Here is a 13,980-nt window from a genome sequence, read left to right as displayed (position 1 = left end):
ATTCTGGGGCTTCGTCCGACATACTTTGGACATCTTGTAAGGAGAGACAGGTCTTTAGAGAGGGACATCATGCTGGGTAGAGTAGAGGGACAGCGCAGGAAGGGAAGACCCTCTATGAGGTGGACTGATTCAGTGACTGGGGTAATCGGGATGGGTGTGTCAGAGGCAATGAGATTGGCACAGGATAGAGCAGTTTAGGGCTGTTGTACATAGGGTCGCTATGAGTCGCAAACAACTTGACAGCACATAACAACAACAACAACAACAACAAATTATCATTGGTCAGGTTTAATTTTTCATGGTGTGGTCCAAAAGTAGTTACACCACTACCTCAAAAGCTGTACATCTGGTGGTTCAAATACACTAGCAGCTCTGAAGAAAAAAGATGGGCCATTTCCTTCACTGGAATTTACAGCCTTGAGAATCCAATCAATTAAGAGTCAGCTGTGAGTTGGTTCTGACTCAATAGTAAAAAGTGAGTTATTTTAGTCAGTCTGAGTAGGTGTTGTCATTTGATTCTATCCTCAAACAATATTTGTAAAAGACTCAAATAAGTGGTCCAAGTCCTTAGCATTCTCAGGCTTGAATATTTTTTCACCTCATGTAAGATAAGGATAGCAACACTTAGAACAAATTCCAAAATTTAACCAAATGTGACAAAATGTTTTAACACTCAAAAAATGTGTGAAGCTCAGAAAACTCTCCCTTGCCCCTGTCATTTGGCCCAGGCAGAGGAAAGTCTCAAGTTCTACAATTCTTTGAAGTTAATCAGTTCCCCATGCATTGTTTCTCTATCTTTAGAACCTATGGAGAGGGTTTGAGCTTATAAAACCTGATCTAGATATGGAAGCCATACTTTAATTTTGACAAATGACTCCTTTCTGGAAACCAGGAAAACTTCCTCCAAAAAGCTCTTGTGAAATGTGGCCACTATCAGTTAACACTTAGATGAGAGACAAAGAATCCATGAGTAAATTGTATTATCTGGGTAATGTTTCTCACCAGGCTTTAGTCCTTAGTTACCAGGGCTGCTCGACCCACAGACTCCACCATTAGCACGCAGACATTAACTCTGAGGTTGCTCTTAGCATCTTGGTTTTTATTACACAACAGAGCTGTGGCATAGTGTGTTATGGGTTACTCTGTTAACTGAAAGGGCAGTGCAAACCTATCAGCTTCTGAGGGATGAAGGGCAGTGCAAACCTATCAGCTTCTGAGGGATGAAGGGCAGTGCAAACCTATCAGCTTCTGAGGGATGAAGATAGGTGGTCTCAATAAAAAGGGCAGTGGTTTCTTAGAGAGGCTGGCAACTTTTTAGTTCAGTGAAGCTTTGTCATATTTTAAATACAGAATGGAGGAAAAGCTAGCATCTTCACAAACATTATATAGAATTTTTTTTAAATCAGTATTTCTGATGTTTGAGGAGGAAAAAAAAATCCCACCCAAAACAATTACTCCAGCCCGCTTTTGTTAAGGTGATTCTGATGTGTAGTGACCTTTTAGGACCGAGTGGAACTGCCTCATGGAGTTTTCTAGGCTGAAGTCTTTGGAGAAGTGGGCTGCCACATTTCTCTTTCACGGAGTAGCTGGTAGGTTCCACCTGTTAACCTTTTGGGTCACCAGTCAGATGCTTAAATGAATGCATCTTTAATCTTCTGCTATTTGCTATTTTTTAAATTATTTTTTTAAAAAAATTAGGACAACGTTCTTTAGACTGTATGTGTGTCCCTGCATCCTCAAAAAATTAAATTAAGACAATTAAATTATAGAATTGTTCATTTGAGGAAGAGGCAATACAGTAAGTTTCACTGCTTGTTGTTATTGTTAAGTCCCATCAAGTTATAGACGACTCATAGCTACCCTATGAATGAAAGACCTGAACACTTTTGTAACTTTCATCATTTCTTCAAGTTGATAGAGTTTCTGGAGGCAAGCTATTATGGAAGTGGATGCCACTCCTGCTTCCAAGCTTATTTTAATATAGGAGCTCCACCAAACATTGTCCACTATGGGTAACCATTATCGCCTTTGACACATTGGTGTCACAATGTTTAACGTCACAGTAACCATGAGTTATCTCTGTACAGCAACGCACAGACCAGTGCTAAAACATTTAGAAAAATGTGTGACCAAAACCAGGCCTGAGGGCTGCAGATGAAAATCACCCACCTTTGACTTGGTAGCATAACTTTCTATCCACCAGGCCCACAGAGCTCTATGTTGGTGTTGTTTTTGTTAAGTGCCATCAAGTCGTAGATGACTCATAGCGACCCTGTGAAGAAAACACCTGAATGCTTAACATAACTTACATCATTTCTCCAAGTTCATAGAGTTTCTGGAGCAAGCTATTATAGAAGTGGATTCCACTCTGGCTTCCAAGCTTATTTTAACTGGGAGTTTCACCAAACACTGTCCTCCATGGGTAGTATTATATTAAGGGCAAAGTTATTTACATTTTATTCTTCTATTGGGAAAAATGATTGACTTAAAAAGTGACAAAACCCCAACTACTTCTGTTGTTGTTGTTATTAGGTAACATCAAGTTGAGTACAGCTCATAGAGACCCTATGAACAGCAGAGCTGAAACCTGTTCTATCCTGGGCCAGCCTCACAATCTCTGATACATTCCAGCCCATTGCTGTGTCAATCCACCTAATTGAGGGTCTTTCTCTTTTTCACTGACCTTCCACCTTCCACTTTCCCAAGCATGATGTCTCTCTCCATATGCCTAAAGTATTTGAGACAAAGCTTTATCATCTTTGTCTCCAAAGAGCATTCTAGCTGCACTTACTCCAAGCCCTATCTGTTGGTTCTTTTGGCAGTCCATGGGATATTCAGCACTCATCTCTGACACCAGAGCTCAAATACATCAATTCTTCTGTCATCCTTATTCATTGACCAACTCTCAGTAAGCTATTGAAAAGACTATAGCCTGAATCAGGCATACATTACTCCTCAAACTGGCAAAAACCAAAAACAAACAAACAACAAAACCACCAAAAAAAAACCCCAACACAATCTGTTCCTCAATAATTTGGAAAGTTCCCTGGCTTCAGACTTTCCTAGTACAATATGTCTCCTGATCTCTTGACTGCTGTATAAGTGTATTGATTGTGTATGCAAGTTATCAGTTTTTATTACTGCATCTTGGCTGTATATTCAATCAATTTCAGACAGCAAAAGTTGGTGGAAGTCCTCAATTTTGTCATCTTTGTCTTTGGAAGTTGGTGGTATATTTTAATAATAATAATAATAATAATAATAATAATAATAATTGTATTAATAAGCCTTAATTTTAGGCTTAACGAATAGCATCCTATAATCCACAGCATTATATTGTTGGATAGATCTTGAAATGTTCTTTTTGATTATGAAGATGATAACATTCCTCTTCAATGTGTCATCTCCAGAATCATAAATCATACTATTATCTGATAAAAAATGGCTAGGTCATGAAAAAAGGGGAACTAACAACCAGAAATTCAAGCTGTATTCAGAAGAGGCTGTAATATGAGGAATATTATAATTGTCAGATGGATCTTGTCTGAAAGCAGAACTCATCAGAAAGATGGTTGCTCATGTTTTATTGGCTATACAAAGACATTTGACTGTGTGAATAATGACAATTTATTGCTAACATTGAGAAGAATAGTAATCATAGAACATGTACTCATGTATACATAGACAAAGAAGTTGTTCTAACAAAACAAGAGGACATTTCAGAGCTTAAAATTAGAATAGTTATGTATTAGGACAGTATCCATTTTCCATATTGTTCAGTCTGTTGGGTAAGCAAATAATTAGCGAAGTGGGACTATATGAAGAAGAATGTATATCTAGGTTTTGTGGAATATTCATAAGCAATCTGTCATTCATAAGCAATCTATCTTATGCATATAGCACAATCTTGCTTGCAGAAAGTGAAGAAGACTTGAAACTCTAACTGCAGAAGTTCAAAGACAACAGCCTTCAAGATGGGTTACATATCAATATCACGAAAACTGAAATCTTTACCACTGGTCCAGTAGACAGAGAAAAGATTGAAACTGTCAACAATTTCATTTTACTTGGATCCACAATCAGCAGTTTTTGAAGCAGCAGTCTCTAATCAGAAATCATGTTGCACTGGGAATAATTTGCTGCAGTGACTTTAAAGTACTAATGAGCAAGGCTCTCACTTTGAAGACCAAGATAAGCCTAGTCCAAGATGTAGTATTTTCAACTGTTCCATATACATCTTAAAGTTGAACAATGAATAAGGATGGTAGAATTGATGCTTTTGAATTGTGGCATTAGAGAATTATATCCCATGGGCTGTCAAAAGAATAAACAAGCATGTCTTGGAGGAAAGTAAGAGTCTCCTTAGAGGCAAGGACAGTGACACTTCATTTCACATACTTAGGACATACTATCAGGAGGGACAAGTCCTTGGGAGAAGATATGCTGGAAAAGGTGGAGGGTCAGGGAAGGAGAGAAAGATCCTTAACAAGATGGAGGGGCACAGTGACTAATGGGCTCAAGTCTACTGGAGATCATCATGACTGAGGTTTAGAATAGGGCAATATTCATATAAGTTGTTCATAAGTACCTATAAGTTGCGCTTGGCTTTTGATACCTAACAACTTCTAGCATTGTCTCTTTAGTGTAGACCACAGTTTTTGTTTTCTTAATTTTATTTTCTGTTCCAACTATTTTTATGCATACAATTCAGTGATGTCAATTATGTTTTGTATAAGCACAGCCATTATTCTTTCTGAAAATTTTTCATCGTCCTTACTGGAGCTTAGCATCCCTTTAGCAGTATTTCTTAATTTCCCTTTCTTACTGACCCATAGTGACCATATCCCATCATTTATCTATATATTTGTTAATAAACACTTTGTGCTATATTTGGGATATTGTGAGTAACGCTGCAGTGAACACTGGTATATAAGTATCTGAGTCCCTGTTTTCACTTCTTTTTGAAGTTGTTCTTGTTGTTGTTAAGAACCATCAAGTCACTTGTGACTCATAGCGACCCTATGTACAAGAGCCCTAAATGCCATTCTATCCTGTGCCAACCTCGCTGTCCCAGACACACTCATTCCCACCACTCCAGTCACAGAATCAATCCATCTCATCAAGGGTCTTCCTCTCCTGTGCCATTCCTCTCCAACGACCAGTCCCTCCTTACAACATACCCAAAGTATGTCAGACGAAGCTTCAGAATCCTTGACTCCAAGAAGCATTCTGGTGTCACTCTCTCCAGGACAAACATGTTTGTTCACCTAGCAGTCCATGTATATTCAATACTCTTATCCAGCACCAAAGCTCAAAGGCATCAATTCACCTTCTATTACGCCTATGTCCAACTCACCAATGCATAGCACATAACTGCAAAGACTATAGCCTGGATCAGGCACACCTTAGTCTCCAGCCTGACGTCGTTGCTCTTCAGTTCTCTTGACAGGTCCCTCATAACTGACTTTCCCAATGCAATTCGTCTCTTGATTTCCTGGCTGCTGCTACCGAGAGTGTTGACTGCGGAAAAAGCAAACTAAAACTTTTAACTATCTCAATCTCTTCACCATCCATACTGATACTGCCAATTGGCCCAGTGGTGAGAGTCTTTGTTTTCCTGACATTGAGCCTCAAACCATATTGGAGGCTGCAGCCCTTGACCTTCTGCAACAAGTGCTTCAGGTCCTCCTCAGTTTCAGCAGGCAGGGTTGTGTCATCCACATAAGGCAGGTTGTTGATGACTCTTCCACCAATCCTAATGCCACTTTCCTCCTTGTACAACCTAGAATCTAGGATGATCTCTTCTGCATACAGATTGAAAAGGTATGGAGACAAAATACATTCCTGATGGACCCCCTTCTTGATTTTGAACCATATAGTGTCTCCTTGCTCTGTTCTGACGACTGCCTCTTGGTCCAAGTATAGGTTTCGCATTAGAATGATCAAATGTTCTGGGATTCCCATTCTTCTCATAGTCAGCCATAGCTTGTTGTGATCCACACAGTCAAAAGCCTTTTCATAGTCAATGAAGCACAGATAGACATTTTTCTGGTATTCTTTGCTTTCTGCCAAGATCCATCTAACATTAGCTATAATATCCCTAGTACCATGACCTCTTCTAAATCCATCCTGAACATCTGGAAGTTCTCTGTTGACTATTGTTCTAAAAGTTTTGAGTAATTTTCAGCAGAATCTTGTTTGCATGTGATATTAATGATATTTTTCAATATGTTCCTAAAAGTGGAACTACTGCATCACTCTATGGTTAATCTTTGAGAATCATATTGCTAGTGAGATAGTAACTTATATTTTAGTTTGGACCTACTTTTACTTGGAATTAAGTCATATACTTCCTTCAAGTTTTAGTACAAACAATACAATTTCTATGACTATATTCCTCAATAATCTGCTACCTTCCACCCAGCTAGTCATTCTTTTCTATAACAACAAAGTACTTCCCTTTTGTTTGTGTTCAATCTTCTATTATGGTGGAACATTGTGGTCAATTATACCTTTAATCACCAAATAAACAGCATGTTCTTTATGAGAGTTGAAAACTCAGACACATCTAATCTATTTATTCATCCAAATGTTTCTTAGCAAGTACAGTTATTCTTTATAGACTATAACTTTCCAGAACATATCAATCATGTATAGAAAACATACTTGCAGCTGGAGTGACAAACAAAATCAGGATATACAGAGAATGAAAATACAAAATTTTAACTAGCATGAATGGCAAATATCTTCACAAATGGACCAATAAGCAAGTGATATTGTTTTGTATGCTATCAACTCAAAACTAACTCTTAACTGACCCTCCAGTGGGTTTTACGAGACAGTATATCATGTGGAAGGAGATTGCCCATTTTTCTTCCATGAAACAGTTGGTGGATTTAAACAACATGCTTTTAGGATTACAGCCCACCTTTTCACCACTAGGTCGCCAGAATTCCCTAAATGAAGAAAAGATTGATGTTGTTGAGGATTTAATTTTGATTGCATCATTCATGGAAGGAGCAATCAAGAAATAAAACAATGTACTCCATTGTGTAATTGTGCTACAAACGACCCCTTGAATTTGCTAAAGAGCAAGAGTGTAACTTAAAGAGCAAGGATATTTGCTATTCACAATATTTATAGTCTGAAGATTTTCCATTAAAGAACATTGACCTGCCATTGTTGTTATATGTGACTATACAAACACTATTTCTAAACCTTGCCCTGAGCACATTTCACCATCTCTGACACACCTAACCCCACTGCCATGTTCAGTGTGTCAACCCATCTCACTTCTCCTCTACTGCACTGACCTTCCTCCTTTCCAAGAATGATGTCCTTCTCTAAGTACTGGTCCCTCCTGGCATATGCTCAAAGTATGTCAGATAGTTTCACAATCTTTGCCTCCAAGGAGTCAATTCATTTCACCCTCTACAGGACAGACCTATATATGTTTGGGTATTTGGTGTATTGTTGTTGTTTGTTTTATACTCAATGGTGCATTCATTACTCTTCTCCAGCACCACAACTCAAAGGCATTGATTCTTCTAAATCAGCTGTGTGGACTTCACTTTGGTTTCTGTGTATTGAGTGACCCAAGTTTTACCTCTCTTCTTATGTGTTTATTCATGTCCAGAAATAATTGCAAAAGCACCCTGAATGATGGTAAGGTTATAAATAAACTTTGGCAAATAACCCAATTTGAAAAAATGACATTTTGGAGTAATGGAGAGTGACTATAAATTATATAACTTATTAGATAATGATGTTACAAAGAAAAAATAACACTGCAAAGAAGAATGTGGCATCAGGATTGGTGGAAGAGTCATCAACAACCTGCGTCATGCAGATGACACAACCCTGCTTGCTGAAACTGAGGAGAATCTGAAGCACTTGCTAAAGAAGGTCAAGGACTGCAGCCTCCTATATGGATTGAAGCTCAGCATCAAGAAAACAAAGATTCTCACCACTAGGCCAATTGGCAGTCAGCATCAGTATGAATGGTGAAGAGATTGAGATAGGTAACAGTTTTAGTTTGCTTGGCTCCACAATCAAGGAAATCAAGAGACGAATTGCATTGGTAAAGTCATCTGTAAAGGACCTCTCAAGAGTATGGAAGAGCAACAACGTCAGGCTGGAGACTAAGGTGTACCTGATCCAGGCGATAGTCTCCGCAATTACATACTATGCATCAGAGAGTTGGACAGTGAATAGGGTTGATAGAAAGAGAATTGATGCCTTTGAGCTGTGGTGATGGAGAAGAGTGTTGAATATATCATGGACCACTAGGAGAACAAACAGATTTGTCCTGGAGAAGGTGAAGCCAGAATACTTCTTGGAGTCAAGGATTCTGAAGCTTCATCTGACATACTCTGGGCATGTTGCAAGGAGGTACTGGTCCTCGGAGAGGGACATCATCTTTGGCAGAGTGGAGGGGTGGCGAAGGAGAAGACGACCTTCGATGAGATGGCTCAATTCTGTTACTGGAGTGGTGGGAATAAGTGCGTTTGAGATGGCTAGGTTGGCACAGGATAGAACAGCGTTTAGAGCTCTTGTACATAGGGTCGCTATGAGTCGCAAATGTCTCAATGGCACTTAACAACAACAACAAGAGTTAAAAGTGTTGAGAAAAAAAGTTCTAAAGTTTTAAATAAAGTATTGAGGGAAGAAGTTTATGAGGAGATATTTAGCTTAGATCTTAATACTATACAGTAACAGTATAAGATGCCTTAGTATACAGAACATAATCATGATAGTTGCTATTTCAGGAATATTCGGAATATCTTATTTTATAATTGATGACTGGATAGTCAGTTGCTTGCATTTAATTTAGTTTGATGGAGTAAGGAGGAAAAACTTGTTAATAAATTATTGGCTTTAAAAATTATTGTAAATAGAACACTAAGCAGTTTAAGTGGGGTAAAAACATAACACAATACTTTGTAAAAACTATTTGCAGCTGCAGTCTAAATATAAACATTTGGCACTTATAATTAAAATATGTTTTTTAAATTTTTAAGTAGATTCCTTGACTCACTTTGCAACCTATGTATTATTAACCTAACTCCAATTGTTTTATGTACAGAAAAGTAATTAAACTCTGCTTCTAAAAATTTTTAAATTCAGATACTTGTATTGCATTAAGTAAATGTTCTGCAAGGGACTTCTTTAAATTAATAAAGAGCAATAGTGTCACTTTGAGAATTCAGGTGCACTTGAACCAAGCCATGGTCTTTTAAATTGCCTCATAGGCAAACAAAAGATGAACAAAGAATAAGAAAAATTGAAGAACTGATGCCTTTAAATTATGGTGTTGATAAAGAGTGTTACTTACATATGCCATGGACTGCCAAAAGAACAAACAGACCTGCCTAGGATGAAGTACAGTCACAATGATCCTTGAAGTCAAGGATGATGAGCATGTTATCAGGAGAGGTCAATATCTGGAAAAAGATATCATACTTATTAAAGTAGAAGGTCAGGGGAGACCCTCAACAAGATGAATTGATGTAGTAGCTGTAACAGTGGGATTAAGCACTATAAACACTGTGAAGATGGAGCAGGACTGGACAGTGTTTTCATTCTGGTGTACTCGGTTGAGATTGCTATGAGTCAGAGCTAGATGAATAACATCTAAAAAATAGAGAGGAAAGGAAAATACATAAATTGTACTCTTACAAGGAACCAAAATATTCATTTCCTCTAGCCTTGTGGTGATGAAATTAGAAAGATGCCTATAGAAATTGGTACACTAAATCATTTGTCACTCCTGCTTGTGCTGCAGTAGGCATTTCAGTTCACCGAGTAGCATCACTAAGGGGATGATGAAGTGGAACCATACCAGATGACACTGGCAGAGGGATGAGGACAAAATGACTATATGATCGTTGTGTAGTATTTCAACAGATATACTTGATATCTCTGTGGTTAATTATAATAACAAAACATCTTTTCTGGTTTTTAATGCATAATTTTTATTTTCTTTATTATTTCAGATTAACGTCATACTGTTTTTCCCATTTGGTTATTCATAGGCATTTTGTTTTAAAACATTAATTATAATTGACTATTGAAATTATTGTACTATGATATATAATCACATCCTTATTGTATATTGTTTTTTCCTTCATGCAGTCCATTTATTTATTCAGCTTTTTTTTTTTTTCAATCCCCAAGGCGTTTTATTGTGCAAACTGGGATGAGGCAGAGGGGCTGTGCCTAGAAGAAGGTGTTGGGCCGCTTGGTGGTGAACCGTGGCTTGTGCTGGCGACGCAGGACCCGGTGGGGCAGTGGGAACTTGATCTTGGAGTCATGGAACTGCTTGAGTGCAGGTCGGCGGCACTTGTTGGCTGCGATCTCCTCCACCTTCATGATCTGGATAGAGTGGGCCCTGGCACGATGCCGAGCGCCCATGTCGCGGTAGCACTGGGTGACAGCTCCTGCGGTGGTCAGGTCACGGTATTCCCGGTACATGTTGTGGGTCCCACTGCGGGAGTCGTAGCGCAGCCAGATGCCAAAGTTCTTCACACGCAAGGGGGTCTTCTCAAACACCTGTCCACAGTATACAATTTCCCCAGAAGACTTCTTCATCTTCTTCAGCTGTGACACAAAGTACCAGAAGCGGGACTTGGCAACAACATGGTTGGGGGCAAAGATGCGCATGCGGTAAAGTGGTGGAGTCCGACACTTAGGGGTGGGCAGGCAGCGCCCCACCACTTTGTACTCACGAAGTGTTCCCGAAGCCTTCATTGCGACCTCTCTGCGCTCGCCACGACCCGAAAAAGGTATTTATTCATTCAGCTTTTAACCCCCTCTTCTCCCTTCTCAACTTTACAAGATTGATTCTACCTGTGTTTAAACCTTTCCTTAGCTTTTAATATTAGTGGGTTTATACCTTAAGTGTCCTTTTGTGAATGATGTATGTGATGCAGAATGATTTGTTCTACATTTGCCAATGTTGTACAGAAATTCACAAATTCTGGATCACATTTTAGTGATGCTTAATACTCCATTGTGGGCATGTACCAGTTTCTTTAGTCATTTGTCTGCTTATGGATTCTTTAACTATTTCTAATTCTTTGATATTGCAAATAATGTTGCAATAAACATAGGTGTATATAGATCCATTTGTGTCACGACTACTATTCCTTTACAATACATTTCTTTTTTATTTTTTTTTTATTATTCACTAGATCCAATGGTATTTCTATTCTCAACTTTGTAAGGAAGCACCAAACTGCTTTCTATGATGGGAAATCTCTTCCTTTGTGATTATAGCCTCTGAAAATATGCTGGAAGGTCAGTTATGAGTTCATTCTGTCTCAACAGCATGTGATAATGAGAATAGCTAATGATCTTGAGCATTTCTTTTTGTTTTCCTTGACTATCTCTGAATGTCTTCTTTGATGGTTCAGTCATGCTTTCTGTTCTTTTTGTAATGGAGTTTTTTGTCTTTTTTCTCATAGAAATGTTGGAGTTTTCTATAAATCTTAGAGGTATCTTGCCAAATGTGTTGTTTCCAAGTATTTTTTTTTTCTAGCCTATAGGTTCTCTTTTTACTCTCCTGCAAAGTTTTTTGATATTTTTTGAAACTTTTAATGTGCTTCAGTTAGCATTATTACCCAAATACAATGATATTTATTGTAAACATCACTGATAGGTCACCATTTGTTTATCCATTTGTCTGTGGATGGGCATGTAGGTTGTTGGCAGTTTGGTGTGATTGCATGCCAAGTTATTATGAGTATTTGTGGATAAATTTTTGTATGGACATCTGCTTTCATTTTTCTTGGATAAATACTTAAGAATAAAAATTTTTGTCATATGAGAAGTATAATTTTTTAAGAAGTTGCAAGGCCCTTATCCAAAAGAGTTGTGTTACTGTGCATTGCCACCAGCAGAGTATGATAATTCCATCTACTCTATTACACATACTCCCAGAACTTCATATTTCATTTGAATATGCTAAAAAATGTCTTGCCTTATTTTAAAATACTCAGGATTCCTATGCTGATATGTTATTCATGAACTAACACCACTCAAGATGAATTCACAGAGGAATAGTGGAATATGATGATGTATTTTTAGTACTAATATAAAAAATACGGCTTTATTCAGTTCCATATTGGGGTTGTAGCTGAGGTAATCTGGCATTGGAAGTGGCATGCAAAATACAAAACAATCAAAAATAGAGAAAAGAAAAAATAAAACTGGAGAGAGATTATTAGAATTCAAATACCTGGCTCCTGCATTTGGTTATAGGAATCAATATAATTTTTTTTTTTTGCCTTAAAAAGTACTTCGCTTTTTGATGAAACACCAAATGTCTTCTAGAATGGTTGTACCATTTTATGATTTCACCAACAATGTGATAGAGTTCCAATTTCTTCACATTCTTCAACATTTATAGCTTATTGTCCTGTTAAACTTTGCCACTGCTACTCGAGTGTGATGCTATCTCATTGTGGTTTTGATTTGCATCTCTCTTATTGCCAATGATTTTGAGCATTTCTTCACGTGTCTGTTGGCCATCAAATATCTTCTTCTGTGAAAAGTCTTTCCATGTCTTTTGCCCATTTTGTAATTGTGTTATCAGTTATTTTCTTGTGGAAGCCCTGTAGTATTCTATAAACTTTTGTTACATAACCCTTGTCTGAAATGACATTGCCTAATGTCTTTTTCATAAGGAGTTTTATTTACACACTATTGTAAAAAGGTTTTAATCTTTAAAAAGTCCCATTAATTGATGTTATTCCCTTACGGTTATGCATTTCTGGCTGTATCTGCCAGCATATTTATTTCATAATCTAGGCTTCTAAGTTAGGTCACATTTTGCCTCCTACTATCTTTAGGGTTTGGAGTTTTATTTCTATATCATTTCTGATCCACTTTTAGCTAATTTTTATGAATAGTGTGAGATATGGATCCTGTTTCAGCTTTCTGCAGTTTTGCCAGCATCATTTGATGAAGAGGTTGTAATTTCCTCATTTGATATATTTTGTTTTCTACAGAAATTAGTTGTCTACAGAAATTTCATATGACCTAGCTATTGCATTGCTTTGAATATACCCCTAAGAATATAGAACTGGCACACAAACAGAGGTTTGTACACCAATGTTCATAGTGGCATTATTCACAGTAACAAGAAAATGGAAACAGCCCATATGTCTATAAAAAAAATAATAATGGATTGAGAAATTGTGGTAAATTCACACCATGGAATACTATGCCACACTTAGGAATAATGACCTGAAAAACTACTATATAATATGGGATAGACTGAAAAGCATTATGCTGAGTGAACAAACTCAATTTTATAAGGACAAATACTGCTTAAGACCATGGCGGTGATGATGATGATGATGATGAAATCAAAGGATATGTAAGACAGTCCAAAGGAGGAAAGGGTCAGGGAAAAGGCTGGGAGAGGGTAGTAGGGAAATCACGAAGTTGCAGAGTTTGGTGGGCAGAGAGAAGGAAATAAAAGAATTAGTAAAGATTCAGTGGGGAACTTAACGGTGTAACAGTGGGCATAAGTCAATGATGATTAATTTCATAAAACAATTTATGGGAATTATTATATGAAACAATGTGAATGAAGGAATGTGTAAAATTCAATGTATATAAACTAAACACAATGCATACAAATTCTGTATGCAAACCAGTGTTGTTGTTGTTATGAACTATCAAGTTGGAACTGACCCATACCAGACTCTCCAGTGGGTTTTCAGAGGCAGTTTAATAGAATGGCAGGAGATTGCCCATCCTCCTTCATTAGAGCAGCTGCTGGATTTGAACCATGTGCCTTCAGGATTGCAGGACAGTTTCTGACCAGTAGGCCACCAGAGTGCCCCATACAAACCAATATAAAACAAAAACAAATTTTAAAAGTACATTACATGTTATTTTTGCCTGAAAGCTATATATTTTCCTTAATGAGGTCATAAGACAAGAAGCAATAAAAGAATAAGACAAAATATA

The 13,980-nt window shown here is 37.6% G+C and overlaps 1 protein-coding gene across 1 annotated transcript; it reads right to left on the bottom strand.

Moving 5' to 3' along the window:
* Positions 1–10,218: 10,218 nt before the first annotated feature.
* LOC102867420 (60S ribosomal protein L18a-like) lies at positions 10,219–10,749 on the bottom strand. The gene has a single exon (XM_006887418.1). It carries the CDS (start codon positions 10,747–10,749, stop codon positions 10,219–10,221), a length of 531 nt encoding a protein of 176 aa, XP_006887480.1.
* Positions 10,750–13,980: the final 3,231 nt, after the last annotated feature.

Source organism: Elephantulus edwardii, unplaced genomic scaffold, assembly GCF_000299155.1.
Source record: "Elephantulus edwardii isolate Elephantulus edwardi_28Jun2011 unplaced genomic scaffold, EleEdw1.0 scaffold00057, whole genome shotgun sequence".
NCBI classification, from domain to species: Eukaryota; Metazoa; Chordata; class Mammalia; order Macroscelidea; family Macroscelididae; genus Elephantulus; species Elephantulus edwardii.
Note: the sequence above shows the minus strand (reverse complement) of the source record. Positions and strands in the feature narration are given on the sequence as shown.

Coding starts and splice junctions, on each gene's coding strand:
- LOC102867420 (XM_006887418.1), bottom strand. CDS start 10,749: ATGAAGGCTTCGGGAACACTTCGTGAGTACAAAGTGGTGGGGCGCTGC.